We start from the raw sequence: 19,270 nt of genomic DNA on the forward strand, positions 1-19,270 counted from the left end.
CGGAAGCTGGCGGGCTGACAAGCTGCTGGCAGCAACCTGTCAACAATTTTTGTGTGTAGCGAAAATAAGTGGTGGTCGGTGTGTTGGTGGCACTGGATGACTTCTTTATAACGGTTAGTCCCCATGTACACGTAGAATCGTTTGTGTTTCAAGTTACTAATAATTGGGTGATGTGTCAATTCTAAAGATTTGAAAGGACGACTAGGTTGAAGCCTCGGTTTGGCGTTAGCTTTAAAGTAATGCAGTTAGCTTAAATCGTAAGCTAGCTGAATCCTTCATTTGGATTCGGTGGTTGTAAACTAAGTTTGCAGCAGCGGTCTATATATTTAGATGTGTAGATTGTCCCACGACTTGTGAGAAATAATTGTAAATTTAAAACGAAAGATTGTCAACTTTAGCTTCTTATCCTAATCGCCCACGATTACGCCACATCGGTTGTTGTCATAGTTCATATAATGTCAATGAGCAGCGCATCATTTCCATTCATCGTGGGTATAAAAATGATTTGAAAGTCAGCGGGGGTTTTATTTTACATAAGGCCGACTGGATTGAATCGATGTTTAGATTCATACTGCCTCAATCCGCTGAAGCAACTGTTTCTGTTAGGAATGTACTGGATGATATGCTTTATTGTCCTTATTATTCTCCTCAGACTAATCATTTCAATTATATGCTTAATAATAGCATGTATAATAACGAATCTATAGCAACTATTTGACGCTAAATTCCTAGACGTACACATGTCCCTTTAGTGGGCCCTGTGATCGAGTCGAAATACGTTTTTATTTGATTTGATTCATCGAATTGCATCGCATTATGTTGAAAGTAGTAGTTATTAATGTTATGTTCCAATAAAGCCCCCTTTTTACTTGGTACTGGTGATTGTGCAGGTTAAATGCCATGTGGGTGTTTCCAAGTGTCAATTTAATGTTGGCCTGTAAGGTGCCTTGAGAATCATGATAGAGCTAAATGAAAACACTTGACTGCTTACCGCTCCATTTAAATCTGTGCTACAATTCTAGTGAAGTGCAGCTACAGCGTAATCCCTTAAGTGGGTTACCTGTACAGGATGTGATGACACTCATTGTGTTTGTTACAGGTCCTTTCTGTTTATGATGGCTGCAGTGTAATGGCATGATCATGAAGGCTCAGTTACAAGTTACAGGTAAGTTGGCAATTCAGTTAATCTATTTACAGTTGGTTGCAATAATGTTAGATATAGTTCATAAGCAAACATATTGTACACTAGTGTATGAGTCAAAAAAACAATGTTGTTTTTTTTACATACATATTTAGAGAGTAACTTAATGTTTATTCTTTTACTTTTTTAGTGCTGTCAGCCAAGCTGAAGGAAAACAAAAAAAATTGGTTTGGCCCAAGCCCATATGTTGAAGTTGCTGTGGACGGACAGTCAAAGAAGACAGAGAAGTGTAACAACACACACAGTCCAAAATGGAAGCAAGCACTCACAGTGTAAGTATGCTCCAGTACATAGATGGCACCTTATCACCCATGCTATTGCCAAATTACCTCTACTTATCACAAGATATTAACACTACTGTATTGGAGGCATGTACAGTGCAACATACGTTGGCAGAGAATTTAGTTTGGTCCCTGCAGGAAAAAGTAACACAAACAAAGCTGTGAACTGTTGAACTCTATTCCACTATTCCATCTGTTGAGTTGTTGTTTTTGATATAATTATTTTGTGTCATAGTATTGATGTATCCAGTGAATTTAAAGTTGATGCGTTGAACTGTTATTTAACACACTTTAATTTTTTTTAAAATTCCTCAGCATCGTTACCCCATTCAGCAAGTTGATCTTCCGAGTTTGGAGCCATCAGACTCTCAAGGCCGACATGTTGTTGGGAATAGCAACATTGGAGATAAGCAAAGCTCTCAAGGCTAATGACTTGAAATGTAAGGGCCTTTTGTACTCCGGTCTATTCATAATATGCTGTTTTAATATGGTGTGCTAAGGTTTTTGCAATCTGCAGTTACCACAGGTTGGAAGTAACCAAAACATGAACGATTTGCCCTCTTAGGTTGAAATTGGGTTACCTATAATTCAATTTCTTCAATTGCACGATATAGACAAAAATTATAATAAACAATGTAGGTAATATTCATATATTTGCGCTCAAATGTATTTGTGTTTACTTCTGGTGTGCAGCTGTATTACTTAGTTGTGACACATGCATGCACTGGCATGCATCTATTGTCAACAATAACTCCTAGCATCTATTGTCAACAATAACTTCAATCACTCATGTGATTGAAGGCTGGCTTTGGTTTGACAGATTCAAATTTTAAGTCCAAGCTCCGCCCTAGTCATCACAACAAAACCCTTAAAAATTGAGAAAAGCTGTGTCCTGCACCAAACTCCGATTTTATGCAGAAGCGCCACACAAAAGATGTTTGAAAAATGCCTTCCGACTGTTGTTGATTGGGCTTTTATAAAGCTTTTATTTGTCAAGAGTTATATTTCATAAGCAGAATTTGTTTTTTCCACCGGGTTGGAGAAAATGTTGTTGAAATTCTGTTGACATTTGGAACTGAATGCCAAGCAGCTGTTTCACACAGCTATAAATCTCATGAATATTTATGCAAAACCTGCAATTCATTGAAATATTGTCTGTTCTTAATTTTGTTTCTGCGTGTTTTAGGATTAGATGTAGGCTACCCCCTAATCCGATACATCCGCTGAATCAGTTTTATTTGCCTTGTAGTATAGAATGTTTGTTTTTGGTTGATTGCAAAATCACTAACCTAATGTGTGTGTATATGGGTTTGTAAAAGATAAATGCAGCTTAATTTTTGTATATTACTCATGCATATTTCTAGCAATATTCAAGTATCTATGTCGATGTATCTCTAACGTAATCTTATTCAGCGTTGCATCAGTTTCCACAGCAGAATCTACTTTATGTAGCTTATAACCAACTATACCTTTTCTTATCTACCATTACAAAGGCTCTTCATAAGACTCTTCCTGGGAAAACATGTGCTGATCTCATGACATAGGAATGTTCTCCAACTGTGTGTGTGTGTGTGTGTGTGTGTGTGTGTGTGTGTGTGTGTGTGTGTGTGTGTGTGTGTGTGTGTGTGTGTGTGTGTGTGTGTGTGTGTGTGTGTGTGTGTGTGTGTGTGTGTGTGTCCCACCAGTATGTGAGGTGGTGCAGAATCTGCAGCTTGCCTCGGACAGGGATCGGCAGGACGTCGTTGGTGACCTGTCTGTCTTGTTGGATGGCCTGCAGGTCGACGCAGAGACCTTCACCTCTGCTGAGAGAGAACACGGTGAAGATTTACAAACACACACCTTGACACTTGAGCAGGATTGTATGTATTATATAGCTGCTCAAAAATTTTGTAGCTAAAAAATATGTTATTGTATTATGTATTTAAACAATGCTTTTCTCTACCATTATCCAGAAGCTGCCGCTAATGGGAAGGCAAGGCCAAACAGAGACACCGGAAACAGGTTCATACTCTTCCGTACTTCATACTTATCGTATTATCGCATGCCACACGTTTGAGTAAGACCATGACCATTCCCTTTGCAGGTCGAGCCGAGATCCGTCTCCTTCCAGTGAGTCAGATGAGTGGGTCATCGTCCCAAACGGCAACGGCGTCAACCAAACAGGTTCTCCTGCTCCCTCTCCAGGGGGCTCGGGGGCCCTACGTCCTCCGAGACCTGCCCGGCCCCCGCCACCCACCCCCCGCAGACCCACCGCCTCACCAGGTAGTAGAACCAGCAGCGATAAGAATTACAGGCAACTGTTTCCAGATACATTGTTCTCGTATTATGTAATCGTTATGTACCGCCGCCACTACTGTCCCTGAAGAGCTCATTCTCAATAGAGCTTTACAAATGAACTCCTCTCTACTCTGCCCTTGATCTCCCCCCTCTGCTCCACCGCCCAGCCTCCTCCAACAGCTCATCCACCTGTGATGTGAACGAGGTCGCTGCCGTAACAAACGGCGCCACGCTGGCTGCTGTGAGTGGGGCTTCCAACCCACAGAACAGTCCCGGTGGTGCAGCAGCAGCAGCAGCGGCAGCAGTAGCAGTGGGAGAAGGAGGAGAGCCCTCCGTGACCCCCAGTGGCCCTGAACCACCACCGCCTCCGGCCCCACCTGCTGCAGGCTCCGGTTCCGTCGTCCCAAGAGTCACACCTGTTAACAACGGGCCCCTGCCGCCAGGGTAAAGAGGGGCAAGGGGATGATGTGGACATGTTGGTTTCTGTTTTAGAACCTAAAGGGAGGGCTGTGAGTGCTAGACTGAAGAGGTCATTGCATTTGCAAACACCAAAGGTTTTTTACCCATTAGAACAAATGTTGGTTGGTTGTTTGTTAATGGGTGTCTCTGTGTTCCTGTCTGTGTGTATGTATGTATGTATGTATGTGTGTATGTGTGTGTTTGTGCAGGTGGGAGCAGCGGGTAGACCAAAACGGCCGCATGTACTTTGTTGATCACATCGAGAAGAGGACGTCTTGGGAGCGGCCTGAAGCTCTGTCCCCGGGGTACAAATCCTGTTCCTCAGCATCCTGACACACTTGCTTGTTATGTGTGGTTGATGTTGTGCATGGGATACATTGGACTTTGTTTGCTCTGCAAAAAGATAACTGGGTGTAATAAAAGGCCAAAGGCCTAGAAGTCTGCACAGACATTTTCCGTTTCAAAGGTTAACTCGTTCTAACTCACTAACTCACAACTAGTTTGTCATATCGTGGATTAGGGTCTGTTGAGCAATAGCCTCTGTCCTTCCAGAGTTCCCTATAATTATTATTGTAGCTAAAATCATGCTCAACAAAAGCTTTGTCAAATTTTGCTTCAAAACTGTCGTACAGCAATCACTACTACTACATTCATGGTTTTATATTAGTTATTGTTGTTCTCTTTGGAGGCGTCTCCTTGGGATCCTTATGGAGGAGTACAACGTCTATCGTGTTCACTCATGATTGTGTGTGTGTGTGTGTGTGTGTGCAGGTGGGAGCGCCGGGTGGACCCCATGGGTAGAGTGTACTACGTGGACCACATGACACGCACCACCACGTGGCAGCGCCCCACCCAGGAGTCGGTGCGCAACTTTGAGGAGTGGCAGCACCAGCGCAGCCAGCTGCAGGGCGCCATGCAGCAGTTCAACCAGAGGTTCATCTATGGGGTGAGGGGGACGTCGGGGACAGTCACCAGCCAGGCCACAGGCGTGGTTTGGGGATGTAGCGTTCATCGTGAATTAGGGCATGACGGTCCCCGCATAGAACCACAGGGTTAGCGATACTCAAAATGTTGCTGTACATATTCTGTGAAATAGGATGCTATGAATCTATTGTTCCATGGGCATTAACCATTGAAAAGAAAAGTGTTGACAGCAATCAAGATCAGTTTTGCAATGCCTATATTTTCTTTGTCATCTTTATTTTCATTACAAAATACACATTGATTGCAAAATGTTCTGCCCATATTAGATGAAATACAAATACAAGTACAAAGAAAATCCTAATGGTTTAGAAACTAAGAGACATGGTGTGAACTTGGCCTTAACCTTACTTATCATCCTACTGTGTGACATGTTTACGGTCTATCTGTATGATCCCAGGTGTATGTAATGCTACATCATCCTCCCATGATGCGTCCTTCCCTGACACTGCGTTCCCACAGCTGTCATAATATCCAATAACACTTTGTTCAAACATGACCTTCTGAGGTATTTGTAAAGATGTTTCTCCAAATGCCATGTGGTTTGCAATAACTCTGTCTCTGCCCCCGTCTTAGCTCCAAGATCAGCTCGCTCCCGCAGCCAATAAAGAGTTTGACCCGCTTGGACCTCTTCCACATGGCTGGGGTAAGCATTACTGGAGATCAAATTAATTATTACTTCAGATTTCATTGAGGCTGTGACTAGATCTAGCAGTAAACGCCAGTCCTGAGATATTACACAGAACTTTCAAGTGTACAAGATGAATGTACTTAATGTATAGAATAGCACTGTATGTATTGATAACAAGCAGTGGCAAATAAGGTAATTAATGGCATTCTGTTTTTTTTACGTTGAGTTTAGAGGGCATTAACTGCCAACAGGCTCAATATAGAAGTTTTCTTATTAAATAGGAGTATTGTTTTACCTTTCTATCTTTTTGTCCAATCAGAGAAGAGAACGGACACTAATGGCAGAGTGTATTATGTTCATCATACAAATCGCACAACTCAATGGGAGGACCCCAGGACCCAAGGGTGAGATTCTCTGTCGTTGTCTGTCTTGAGCCCCCATACACACATGAATGTTGTAAATTAATCCTTACATTTAGCAGCTTCTGCGTTCACACAAGACAAGCCTTTCCCCTTATTCAGCGGGAAACATCCATTTTCAAAGCACTGCCAATGCCATTCTCGTCCTTTGTTGTAATTTCCCGGAAATGTCATGTTACCTTTGCGTCAGAATCAGTGTTTCTGAAACAAATTTGAAAACGATATGTGTCCAGTTGGCTGATTTTGCCAATCCTTCAATTAAACCTGTGTGACTTGCCGATCCACAGAGCTCCCCGGTCTGCTGTAAGAAAATCTTTAAGTTGTACGGTGATTAATATATTTCCCTCCTGCATGTGTTAACCATGGATGTATAATAAAACCGTTGTTTACGCCGCAAAGCTGGCACAGAATAAATGGGTCTCACTTCCTTGAGAACCTCGTAATTGGCTCATACAGTTCGACAAGAGTTTCATCCAGCAGCACGTCTACCTTATGTAGGACGTGTGTGCCAGAAATGTTACAGCATTGTTCACACATGGTTATGTTGGAACCTTGCCAGTAATGTTGCGTTGAAAACAGGAAAGTTGGCTTTTTCGATACCGGCTCCCATACACACAGGAGTTTATGTGTGACAGGGGCTTTGGTGTCCTACTTGTTCCTATTCTGTGTGTGTGTGTGTGTGTGTGTGTGTGTGTGTGTGTGTGTGTGTGTGTGTGTGTGTGTGTGTGTGTGTGTGTGTGTGTGTGTGTGTGTGTGGTTGATGTTCACACTTGTTATTGTGAGCAATTTAACGACGACGAGGTGTTTATGAGAAACAAAGTTGTTGTGTAATTGTGTGTAATTATTTGCTGAGATCGGTGCACTCTGGGGGGTTTCTCTAGACCTAGTTCCAGTGTTTAAAGTCATTATTTGGTTTGTACTTTGGTTTGCATCATTTTGCTAAAGATATTAGTCACGTGTCTTTTGGATGCTTTTTTGAGTTATAAATCAATACTCCACAGCCACGCCGAAAGGCAATTATTTTAATCACCCCCTTCTATTTTTTTGTTACCAGCATTACCTAACTTAAAAAATACCAGTAATCACGGAACCCAAAACATTATTGCCATGTGCCCGTGCATGTCAAGAGGTATGTGTGTTGGTGTGAGCTCTAGTTTTCAACTCCCTGTGTGTACGTTTTGTCTAGACGACTGAATGACAAGCCCCTGCCAGAGGGCTGGGAGATGAGGTTCACCGTGGACGGTATCCCCTACTTTGTGGACCACAACCGTAGAACCACCACCTACATCGACCCCCGCACGGGCAAATCTTCGCTGTAAGGCTCCGGTGAAACCGGCTTGTGCTCCTCTCAACTTGCATCAATAACCAATGTTTATCACAGGAGAAACGTCCATTTCAGGCGCTGAATACATTATCCCCATTGTGCATAGATGCATTGCTACTAATAACAACTGTGGAGGGGATGTTCCAAGTATCAGATCCTTGCCAAATGAAACGAATGTCTTCTTAAAAAAAAATACAAGAAAACATTCTCTTACTAGATAAACTCTCACCTAAGTGTGTAAGTGTGTGTTATGTATCAATGTGTTCTTGTGTTTTCCCCACAGTGAGAATGGGCCTCAGATTACCTATGTCAGGGACTTTAAAGCCAAAGTGCAGTACTTCCGCTTCTGGTGTCAGGTATGTCACCTCACCATTCATTTGCCCAACATGGTTGGTATTAAGGGAAATAAAGATATGTTATCTTTTGTATGGAAAATGGACGGAACGATTTAAGGTTTCAGTGTTGAACATTTCAATTCCCCATGATTTGTTATTAGTGTGAAATGCAGCCAAAGCATGACTTGGATATATTTGTTTCATGTTTATTCCATGTCTTTTGTATTTGTTCACAGCAACTGTCGATGCCTCAGCACATCAAAATAACAGTCAGCCGGAAAACTCTGTTTGAGGATTCTTTCCTACAAGTCAGTTCCCATTACTTGGCACCTTTTTAAATCGTTGAGGCCATTCTTGAGGTGATGTCTGCACTTGTTTTATTCCCACAAATTTGACTGTCCTATATATTTATCTGTTTGTGAAGATCATGGGATTCCACCCACAAGATCTGAGACGAAGACTGTGGATCATTTTCCCTGGAGAAGAAGGCCTGGACTATGGCGGGGTTGCCAGGTTCGTGCAGTACTACATGTTCTTTATTTAGCTAATAAGGCTCAGTGCCTCCTCAGACAGCCCTGTGTCCTTTTTTGTTGTCTGGAGAGGCCCCACATTGGGCGCAGTGTAGCAATGTTCCTGCTACATGGCTTATACTTGGCTCCTCCAGAACAAGGACACAGGCTGGTGATGTTGGAAACTGTTTTATTGTAGAGTTTGAAGAACAATGGCACATGAATGAGGTGATCCATACTGCCATGTGCAGCCTCACGCAGTCCCAGAGTCCAATCAGCCTCACTCGGGCCAGGTGAAGCTGCTTAAACCATCCATCAGTCATACACTGACGCATTTGTCAAAGCGACGTACAATAAGTGCATTCAAACATTTGGGATGCAACCCAAAAAGTCCAAGAATCATGCAAGATCAAATAACCAATCTTCTAAAGCAATCTGAGGGGCCATGGCTGAGTGATTCAGAGAGTTGGGGAAAGACTGTTCTATAAGAGAGACCAGTCTGTATTTCTTCACATCAGATGGGTTCATTGTGGGTTCACTCTCACTGTTTGAAAAGTGTTTGGGAAACAACCAGTGGTCAAAGAGATGTTCATGAGATGGGTGTGGGGAGGGCACAATAGACGTAAGAGGGGATAGGGTCGAGAGGGCAGGTTGTTGGGTGGTGGGAAGAGACCAGGAAAGGTAACTGATTGGGAGGGGAAGCGTGTGTCCAATCTTTTTTACAAAGTAGAAGGGTGAGAGGATAGTAGTAATGGAAGATAGTAGTAGTTATGCCAGTCTGACCATGTTGCCTTCTTCAACACACACACACACACATTCAAATTCACACTCCCTCTTAAACAAACTGCCTGCCACTGTTTTACAGGGAATGGTTCTTCCTGCTCTCCCACGAAGTGCTGAATCCCATGTACTGTCTGTTTGAGTACGCCGGCAAGGACAACTACTGTCTGCAGATCAACCCTGCCTCCTACATCAACCCCGACCACCTCAAGTACTTCAAGTTCATCGGGCGCTTCATCGCCATGGTACATATTCCATACCACAACATATCTAGTCATGTTTGATTTGCTTGTTTATTGCACTGGGACAATGTAAATAGATGTACATGGGTGGGACACGACAGAATCTTCTGAGTAGTTGGCACGAGATGGTAATTGGTGGCAACTTATGTAATATTTGTACAAGCAACTCTTCCAAAGCACTGCATTATAAGACATCCTGAGGCAACCAAGGGCCTAGTTATGTCATTGTGATGCTATTGCTGCCAGTGTATCATCCAAGCAGATGAGCAGTGAGTTGGTCTCTGGGTTACATGACTCATTTGCATATCTGGCCAACCGTGCAAACCTGACATGTCTTGCTTTGTTTGTTCCGTTTAGGCTCTGTTCCACGGCAAGTTCATCGACACTGGATTCTCCCTGCCCTTCTACAAGCGTATTCTGAACAAACCTCTGGCCCTCAAGGACCTGGAGTCCATAGACCCAGAGTTCTACAACTCCCTCATCTGGATCAAGTATGTTGCCTCGGATCTAGCGTATATGGCAAGAGTGATTTTGAAACCGCTTGTTGAGAGAGGAGCTACTTAATCGACTGTACAACTTCAGAGGAAAGGTTTAGAAAGTAAAAGTACTTTTTGTAAAGGTGAACATTTTTACCTTTTTAAACTGCAAGCTTCTTTTGGAGCTTGTACAGGGCAGCAAAAACATAATTGAGCGGAAGCATAAAACTGACCACCCATGCTAAAAAACATTTTCTAATATGCTTTCGCTAAAAGTGTTATTGATTTAAGTAAAAAACATGGCACCACCATTTTTTTTGGTAGGTGACTAGGTACACTTTTAAATGTTGATGTGCAGTAAAAACTAGAAATATGGAACAAAACACATGCTACAGCCCACCTAGGTGGCTGCTATACTCCACCTAGGTGGCTGCCACACTCCACCTAGGTGTATTCTTCTTTTGGGCTCCTCCAGACAAAGGAAGCAGGGTGGTGGTGTGGGAAGACCGGTTTATTGTAAATGTTTGTTGATAATGATCCATGGTCTGGTGCTCCATGTTGCCCTCCAGGAGTACTCTCCTCGTGTGTGTATGTGTGTGGGGATGGCGGGTTTAACCTGTGCACAGCGATTACTCAACGTGCCAGTTTAACTCGGCAGGGTGAGGCTTCTTAAACCAGCCGTCATCCACACACACTCAATACAATACTGAATGGCCATGGATTGACTTTTTAAATTATTGATACACACACACACCCACACCCACACACCCTCAAATCAGTGCGGACACAAGAGTGACTCGTGTCTCCGCCCCACGTCTCTCTCCAGGGACAACGACATCGAGGAGTGTGCCCTGGAGATGTTCTTCTCCGTGGACAAGGAAATCCTGGGGGAGGTCACCACCCACGACCTGAAGCCCGATGGAGGCAACATCCAGGTCACTGAAGAGAACAAGGAGGAGTACATCAGGTGACCTTCTCCCTCCCCCACCCCCGCTCGTCCCCTGCCATCCACTCGTCTCCCATCGTCTGGCGACGGCGGTTCGTTCGGCTGACTCACCGGATTCTAGTCTCCCGTGTGGTTCCCGGTGGCCTGTGGCGCTACTGCAAATGAATCATTGCGTCGGCGGTGTCATCGTCACTGTTGTCATCACTGTCGTCATCACTGTCGTCATCACTGTCGCGTCAATGTGACACGATAAGTGTTCCCCAGGGGCGCGTTCACGCATTCTACAACATTAAATTTCAGGACGTCAGAGAACAATCAGTGTAATGAGTAGGAGGTCATGGTTTGTGAGGCAAAGTGCTGAGAAGCTTGACCGTTTTTTTTTCTTCACTTGGACGAAGCTAACTTCCAGTGGTTATCACGGCAGCGTTTCCCAGCCGAAGGCAAATTCTGGCAGAACGCTCATTAAAACGTGCCGCTGGGTGAGCGGTTACTGTAACCTGTCAACTTTTCAAGAGTCCATCATGGACCGCACAAATAAGAGCGGCAGGTATGACCGTCTAGTCTGGTCTAGCTGTGTGCGTGTTACAAACGCACACTGTCCATATATTTTTCTCGCTGTAACAGAAAGACTGAAGCAGCCTTGGCCGTAGCTACTATATCATCAAGTTCAAGCTCTGAATGTGCTAGATGATGTGTCCCGAGGACTGGCTGTCCGAGGATACATTTGCTGTAACGCTGGCTGGGTCCATGTTGTATCCAGGTTAGTGGCCGAGTGGAGGCTGTCCAGAGGAGTGGAGGAACAGAGCCAGGCCTTCTTCGAGGGCTTCAACGAAGTCCTTCCTCAGCAGTACCTCCAGTACTTTGATGCCAAGGAGCTTGAGGTATGCTGTTTGATTAGATATTCAGGGGTGTGTGTCTAAAGAGTGTGCAACATGTTAATGCATGTTCATCATTTCTAATGCCGTAATATGTAGCGTAACTTGCGTAACACATGCGTGAATCGTATTTGTGATTGACGAGGCGATTAGGCTGGTGTTGGAGGCCCAACCCGGGAATTCTTGCATAATTTCTCTATGATTCATAGAACCCACTTCTCATTCAATGATGAATTGGTTGGCTGTTGGCGGGAGTGTTTTTTCTATGCTTTTTGCTCAAGAGCGAATAGCCGAGCTTCTGCTCTATGTCAAGGTAGGGTTTGTTAGCAACGCACTATAAACTAAGAGTTCAAAACAATGCAACATGATGAGATGGATGGACCTGGATCCATATGTTGTTAAATCATAGGTGATCCATCCAAATAACAGGTAGGACTTTTACATTTTGTAGCTGCAAGGTTCCACCTGTGTTCGTCTGTTTGTCCCTGCAGGTGATGCTGTGTGGCATGCAGGAGATAGATCTGTCGGACTGGCAGAGGAACGCCATATACAGACATTATGCACGCACCAGCAAGCAGATCCTCTGGTTCTGGCAGGTATGCAACCCAATGCACTGGGTTTAAATTATGTCACGTTTCTCAGGCTCAAAAATCAAAACCTGCTGTATATACGTTACTCTTTGAAGGGACTTTTGTTTTTTTGCTTTTTAAGCAAGGTATATTAAATGTAAGAGAAAATGCAAGAAAGTATGTTTAGGTTGCAAAAAGCTAACGTGTGTCAACTGACTGTTTGGCAGTTTGTGAAGGAGATGGACAACGAGAAGAGAATGCGACTGCTGCAGTTTGTCACGGGCACCTGTAGGCTGCCTGTGGGGGGCTTCGCCGACCTCATGGGTATGCTCCGCAGAAGGCTATAACACGCCAACATTTGCCACCCAGAAGCAGCAATCTGGTTAATCTTTTGCATTCTAATGACTACATTGTGATTGTTTACCCAGGGAGCAACGGCCCACAGAAGTTCTGCATCGAGAAGGTCGGCAAAGAAAACTGGCTTCCAAGAAGCCACACATGGTAAGGCCGCAAGTGTGAACATTCCTCAATGCTTTGGCAGGACTTTCTGGGCTGATCAAGGATTAAGAGCTGCTAACCAGCCCCTCTTAGTCATGGCTGATTCAACTGGTAGTTTTTGTTGTACAAGACCTGGTTTTGGTATGTGTAGCTAGATGTATAATCTTAGGCTTAAGAGCTTATTAATATTGTACTCTGTTCCTTAGCTGGATGTTATGGACATGATTCAAATAAATTTCTAAAGTAGGGTGTGTCGTGTAGACCTTCACCGAAACCACTGTACATGGGATAACGTTAATGAGCTGAAATTCTTCAGAAATCAGATAAGATAAGATAGTCCTTTATTAATCCCCCTTAGGAGAAATTCCCAAGTGACCAGCAGTACAGTGGGAAAAGAGAGTGCGAAACGAGTATATATACAAATAAAATTGACCAATTTGAAAATAAAAATATAATAAAAAACTATTAGAATAAAGATAAACAAACTATATAAATGTAACTGTCCTTTTGTAGGTGACTTGTGCATTAAAAATTAAAATTAAAAAATAAGGTTTAATACAACAATAGTCCTGAGGTGTGGGGTTAAGTCCTTAAATCACATTTGATCCAGTTATTTATATATCATTTTCTCCTTTTGTGTGACAGCTTTAATCGTCTGGATCTCCCCCCCTACAAAAGCTATGAGCAGATGAAAGAGAAGCTGATGTTTGCCATCGAGGAGACCGAAGGCTTCGGCCAGGAGTAGGAGGTGGAGGTGGAGGTGGAGGATGAAAATCAGATTCAAGTTCCAGGCTTTCTTTCTTTCTTTTTTGGTTTCAGGTAGCAGCAATGTTAAAGGACTTTAAGAGTTGCAGTATGAAGTTGCCACTCTTCTATAGCATATGGACATAAGATAACACATTCCCTCCTACAGTATCTCGTGGTGAAGACATGGTCACCACGGTTGCACTCCTTTCCTCACTAATTGCTCTATTTGAGAGTCCTTCCCACTTGACCGTTCATCCCCTGCCCCTTCACGCAGATGCAGCTTGCCTTACCCAACTTTTTGAGCATGCATAAGAGGAGATGGCTGCCAGCCCGACCGTTAACTAATCACGGCATGCTCACCATTGTTTATTGTGTACACGAGCAAGTGCTCAATGTTCTTTCCCATTCATGCAGCAGTACTTTAACGACTTAAGAGAAGAGCCACATGGCTGGCCTATGCACTACTACTAGAAACAACTAAAGGAAGAACCTAATATTGTGTATTTGCTGTGATATATTTTTATTCAAAATTTCTGTTTGTACAATGTCGCCGTAGTGAGTACACAGTTAGCAGACAGTGTAAATAACATTTTAACATTTAAAAAAATCATAGAGGAGCACATATTCTAAATATTTTGTATGTAACTTATTTTTTTTATTAACCTTTCTGGCGTAATGATCGCCTAATTAATTCAGAAGCTAATTGGAGTGACTAATTGGGGTATCGGGTAGTAGAGTTGCATCGCTAGGACTCACTTTTACTGACCTTTAGTTTGTTGATAACGTCATGGTTCTGTGAGGATTGAGATGGCTGCGACTGCTGTTAAGAAGCAGTATTTTTTTAAGTGCAATAGTTTTTCTAGAAAGAAAATCTGCTTAGCCATCAAAGCCAATGCGATGTAATAGAGTAGCGATTTTAGTTCATTGGTATTCAGCACAGTTATGCATTTTGCTGTGAGTTATTCCCTCCTCCCCCTCTGGTTTTTAAAGCCGGGCTCTGCAGTCAACTGTTAGATCCACCTGCGTGACACTGGATAGGCCCTCCTCTACTGACGTTGGGGGAGCAAAACCCTGGAAAAGCTTTTGCTAGCATGAGAATCAGCTTTGCTGCTGATGAAGTGGGATTATGGGATATTGTATGAAGAGGAAATAGAAGTGTGTTGATAAGACCACTTCCTCCCACTGAAGGCTAGCAGCTGATGTCTTCTATAGAAATAAGTATTATCACAGGCATCAGAGTCAAACGACTATTCCACATGCCTGAGAACTTGGTTTTATGTAAATATGTTTTATGAATTCAATTGAAAAAAAATACACAGTAGATGATAATGATCCTCAGCCTTAGCCCAGGGACTGATACTGCTTTTTGTAGGCTTACAAATTAACATTTGATTGCACTAATGTGAGTGGCCCTAGTTTTATAGGGCATTGAGTATCATGGAATGTAGTGACGTTGCGTTTCACGTTGTGACCCCAAAGTAAATGTCTATCTTACCATTTAGCAATTGTCAGTGATGACTAGTAACCAACAGTGCAACCACCTTTTAAGAAGTTATTGGATTGAATAAGTGTATTCTGTTTGTTTATGGGAGGAGTTAAATAAAAGGTATTTTCTTATGACAGACTCTGTTTTTGATTTTTGCTTTATTTTTTATCCAAAATATGTCTAGGCCCTTGTTTAAGCAGAAACATATCTACAACCCGTCACCTGTCCGTAAGATATTTTTTCAGTAATACATAGTAATAATGCTATTGCTGTGTATCTATGCAAAGTGTCGATCACATTATACAAACAATGACACTACGAAAATGTAGCTTAAAATCAAATGCAATGGTGATTTTAACAATGTTGACATTGGCTAAGTATCAAATGTTGTAGTAATGTGGATGAGCAAAATGTGTTGTTAATGGTGGTAACGTAATTATACTGTGCGTGTATGAACTTTGACCTTTGAGGAAAGTGTATGAAATCTGACCACGTGAGGTGTCTTGGCTCTTATGATTCTATGAGCTACACTACACATTGCAACAGTCAATTGTGCAAGTCAAAATAACTAAAATATATCTTCCACTGCTTCACTTCTGTTTTTCATTGTTTTGTGTTGGTGATATTGAATAGACAATGCAAACTAGATTTGTGACGCGATTCTTTAAACGATTGGAATAAAATTACCATTTGTTAATTTCAAATGATGGAAATTGTAACATTTTAACCACGATCAATAAATACTGTTCTAGCACCTGGGTATCTAAAATGGCTATCCATTTTATTCCTAGTTGTTCAGGTTGTTTAAGAGTAGAATCCTTCATGGTTCGATCGTAGGCCTAGGCTATTTGTGTATTCTGGTTGATTGCCCTGTAAAACATGCGTAGGGCCTACTTTTAATCATTGAAAATGTAGTCTATAATTGTAAGATAGTTAAATATGTATGGAAGGTGGAAAATGTACTTTATTAAAGTAAAACTGTACTTTAAAACGGTACTTTATTAAAATATGTCCTTCCAAGCCAAAGTAGACTCCTTCCATAGGAATATATTGTTTGGATAGCCTACTGTTTATCATCGGTCATGCCTGCTTTTGGTATAAAGTGGATAGATGGAGAATCCCGTGTAGTGAGGTCGCTAGAACGCTAGAAAGTAGAACCTTTTCCATTTAAAAAATCTATTTATACTTTATATAATTCCTTTAAGTAGGACCACGAAGATAGACTGAACTGAGGTTGAATTTTAACTAGTAGTAGCCCGATTTTGTGTGCTCCGATAATTTATCTAAGGATTTATGGAGACCATTTTAGGATAAAGAACATACGCACATTTATGTTTTTTTTTTTAAATATCCGAATCGTTTTTTTGACTGACAGCAACATACAAACCTAAAGTCAAAGTAGGAACTGTTTGTATATGGTTCCGTTTCATTACGGGTATTTTAACAGAGACCACGCGCACCTTATCAGTGCAACAATATATGTGGTTCCCCGAACAGTGAAAGATGACTGCTCCAGATCTCCTCAGAACTGTGCTATACACTATTAATAACTTGTTACAGGAAGAGAAATACAAAGCGGCTCTAGCCGTTTTGAAAGGATTTCGAAATGGCGCCGTGTAAGTTTTCTCTGTTCACTCATCATTCATGATCTGTTCACTCATTTATTTAGCAGACGTGTTTATCCAAAGTGGTTTAAAGTGAATTATGCAGCAGCAGCAGCAAGTAGAGGGTAAGCATTTTCTGAAGGATGCTTACAAGTCTGTTGCAGAGATCGAATCCAGAAGTCTTTCTCAAGTGGTTGTACTATTTCCTAATAGTGTTCGCTTGCAATGGGTGGGTCAGCTCTTCTTTTATAGATGAATACAATGTATTTAATATAAAAATATATTTAATACAAAGTACTAGGACTTGCTACTACCAGCTAATTTCTTGTCAGCCAGGAGACGGAATCACTGCCTCATGCATACATAGTTAGCTAGTTATTGTTTTGCATGTTCATCTATTGACTTCTTTACAAAACTTAACCCTGCCACTGGTTGGTGGAATGTCACCATTCAATGCAATGTCTTTTTTTTTTTTTTCCCCTCTCAGATATGGGGCCAAAATCAGGGCACCCCATGCCCTTGTGATGACATTCCTATTCAGAAATGGAAGGTGATGAATCAATTGAATCTAATAATAACTGTTTGGTAATATTAATGATACCTTGCGTAACTGTAATAAAAAATCCTCTTATCTTCATGTTATCTTTTTTTCTCTCTGTTAACCCTAGTTTGAAGGACAAACTGAAAGCCATCGCAAAAGCCACATATACACACTCACGCAACTTGGCTTACTTTGTATTTACGTACAAAAGTCTGCAAGCCCTGCAAGGGAAGCTGCAAGGAACGAGCTTGCAGTCCCATTCCTTCCTGGCTGCTTGCGTAGGCGGATGGCTTGTATTCGGGGAGAACAATAACATAAATAGCCAGGTGGGAATGCAAACAATGTACAAGTCTCAAAATATTGATACGCATGTCAATTTGTTCATTGATGAACCACATATTTTCCAGTATTTATTGTATCATTTTATTAGCTGCTTATACAATTATAAGACATTGCCTTGTGCTCTAGAAGCATTGAAGGACATAATGAGATAATAAAGACATTTTTATGAACTAAATGATCCATTTAGGGGACTGCGCCCTGCCTCTGTATGAGACCATTTTGTATTTAGACAACACTTCTTACCAATCAGGTCATCTCTTCTCTGATTGGTTCAGGGAATTCATCTTGCATGTCAATCGCAGGTGTGTTAAATGCAAAACTTCTCAGTGGCTCCTAGATTGACATAGGGAGTGAGCTGACATTTATTTTTTTATCGTGCTCTTGCAAATGTTAACTACAGCAGCTTCAATCAGCAATGAAAATAATGTTAGCTATTTTCTTAATTCGAGTTAACTGTCTATTGAGTAATTGTCCACATTAATCATTGGATTTATTCTGTACATCTTTTAAACAGATCAACATGTACCTGCTGTCCCGGATTCTGTTTGCCTTGGCCAGACTGGCCGTAGAGAAAGGTTACATTCCCCAGCCGAAGAAGGACCCGTTCCCCCTGTTCGCCACCCTAGTGTGGGGCACAGTCCTGTGGCTGTTTGAGACGTACCCACATACACTCCAGCCCTCCCTGCAGTCCTCCATGAACTACCTGTACCACGACAGCAACGTGTGGCATGACATCTCAGACTTCCTCGTTTACAACAAGCAGAGGACTCCGAAATGAATGAGTGTACAGTGCACCTCTCTAAGTGACAGCGGGCTCATTAGTAAACATTGTGCAGTTAATTGTGTTCAGTCGACATGTACGACACTACGCCATCGTTGCCTATCTTCTATGTTTGAGGAAGTTTCTAATTTTTAATAGGGTATAGATATTGCATATCAACATTTTTTACATTTAAACTCTTAGAAAGCAAACTCATTGCAGGGGGCTTTTTACACACTGCATTTTGAAATGGGACTGTATCTGGGGATATCCGGAATTTGGTATTGACCGCTACAGAAGAGGGGCTATCCCTTACAAAGCATCAACCCGGTCATGCGTTTTAACCTACACCTGTTTAGTGTACACTTGGGCTGAAAGGTGTAATTGAACATGGTTTATTCCTCTTCAGCAGTGCCTGGTGTCGGACACAGAGACATGGTGTGTGGTTGTCAGTTGTATGTTTTGTGTGCTCCCATGTTGGGAGCCCAGCTATAAATCAGTACCCATCTGGGCTTCAGCGATATCTAGATGATATTTGAGGTCAAGTTGAGTAAATACTTTAATTATGAACATCATTTGAATTTTGTTCATATGTCTTTGTATGTGAATACACGGGTTGGGGTTAATTAATTTAACATAATTTGGGCTGTTTCAAGTATTTAATATATATATAGAAAGAGTGAGTGAAGGGTTATATGGCTTATTGAAATCATAGCCATTTTATAATTTCTGAATATTAATAATAGTTGTTTATAGAATGACTTTCCATCAAACATTACCCCTCCTCTAAGAGAAACTATGAATAAAAATGTAGCAATGCAAAGTTCAGCCCTTCCCTTTCACCCTGAAAATGTAAACAAAAGAGTTCAAGCAGGACAAGGTGCAGTGGAGTAAAGTTCAGTAGCGCCTTGGGTGTGTGTGTGTGTGTGTATTAGGCAGAGAAAGTAAGTAAAGTCAATAATTATAATATAATTAAATCTGTGTTGC

The 19,270-nt window shown here is 41.9% G+C and overlaps 2 protein-coding genes across 2 annotated transcripts in view; both read left to right on the forward strand.

The window, feature by feature from the left end:
- Positions 1-15: 15 nt before the first annotated feature.
- itcha (itchy E3 ubiquitin protein ligase a) lies at positions 16-15,645 on the forward strand. The gene is made up of 24 exons (XM_084463709.1): positions 16-113; positions 1,100-1,165; positions 1,332-1,473; positions 1,798-1,922; positions 3,168-3,299; positions 3,435-3,483; positions 3,566-3,744; positions 3,927-4,203; positions 4,428-4,523; positions 4,990-5,164; positions 5,776-5,845; positions 6,150-6,234; positions 7,436-7,564; positions 7,857-7,929; positions 8,145-8,216; positions 8,333-8,421; positions 9,283-9,442; positions 9,797-9,930; positions 10,742-10,882; positions 11,622-11,742; positions 12,228-12,332; positions 12,533-12,629; positions 12,734-12,806; positions 13,449-15,645. The coding sequence occupies exons 2-24, from the start codon at positions 1,135-1,137 to the stop codon at positions 13,546-13,548; spliced, it is 2,655 nt and encodes an 884-aa protein (XP_084319835.1). The 5' UTR covers positions 16-113; positions 1,100-1,134; the 3' UTR covers positions 13,549-15,645.
- Positions 15,646-16,509: 864 nt separating this feature from the next.
- Positions 16,510-19,270, forward strand: part of pxmp4 (peroxisomal membrane protein 4) — a 3,177-nt gene continuing 416 nt past the window's right edge. Inside the window, exons 1-4 of the mRNA XM_084463930.1 lie at positions 16,510-16,652; positions 17,128-17,190; positions 17,309-17,507; positions 18,038-19,270. The exon at positions 18,038-19,270 is cut by the window's right edge and continues 416 nt beyond it. Of these exons, the coding sequence (XP_084320056.1) occupies positions 16,540-16,652; positions 17,128-17,190; positions 17,309-17,507; positions 18,038-18,301 (639 nt within the window). The 5' untranslated portion in view covers positions 16,510-16,539 and the 3' untranslated portion in view covers positions 18,302-19,270. The remainder of the gene's footprint in view (positions 16,653-17,127; positions 17,191-17,308; positions 17,508-18,037) is intronic.

The sequence above is a fragment of the Micromesistius poutassou genome, assembly GCF_964030765.1.
Source record: "Micromesistius poutassou genome assembly, chromosome: 2".
NCBI classification, from domain to species: domain Eukaryota; kingdom Metazoa; phylum Chordata; class Actinopteri; order Gadiformes; family Gadidae; genus Micromesistius; species Micromesistius poutassou.

Excerpts from the sequence above, each read along its gene's own strand:
- itcha (XM_084463709.1), top strand. The coding sequence starts at position 1,135 with ATGATCATGAAGGCTCAGTTACAAGTTACAG. Across the intron at positions 1,474-1,797 it reads TGGAAGCAAGCACTCACAGT|CATCGTTACCCCATTCAGCA; the intron begins GTAAGTATGCTC and ends AAAATTCCTCAG. Across the intron at positions 7,930-8,144 it reads ACTTCCGCTTCTGGTGTCAG|CAACTGTCGATGCCTCAGCA; the intron begins GTATGTCACCTC and ends ATTTGTTCACAG.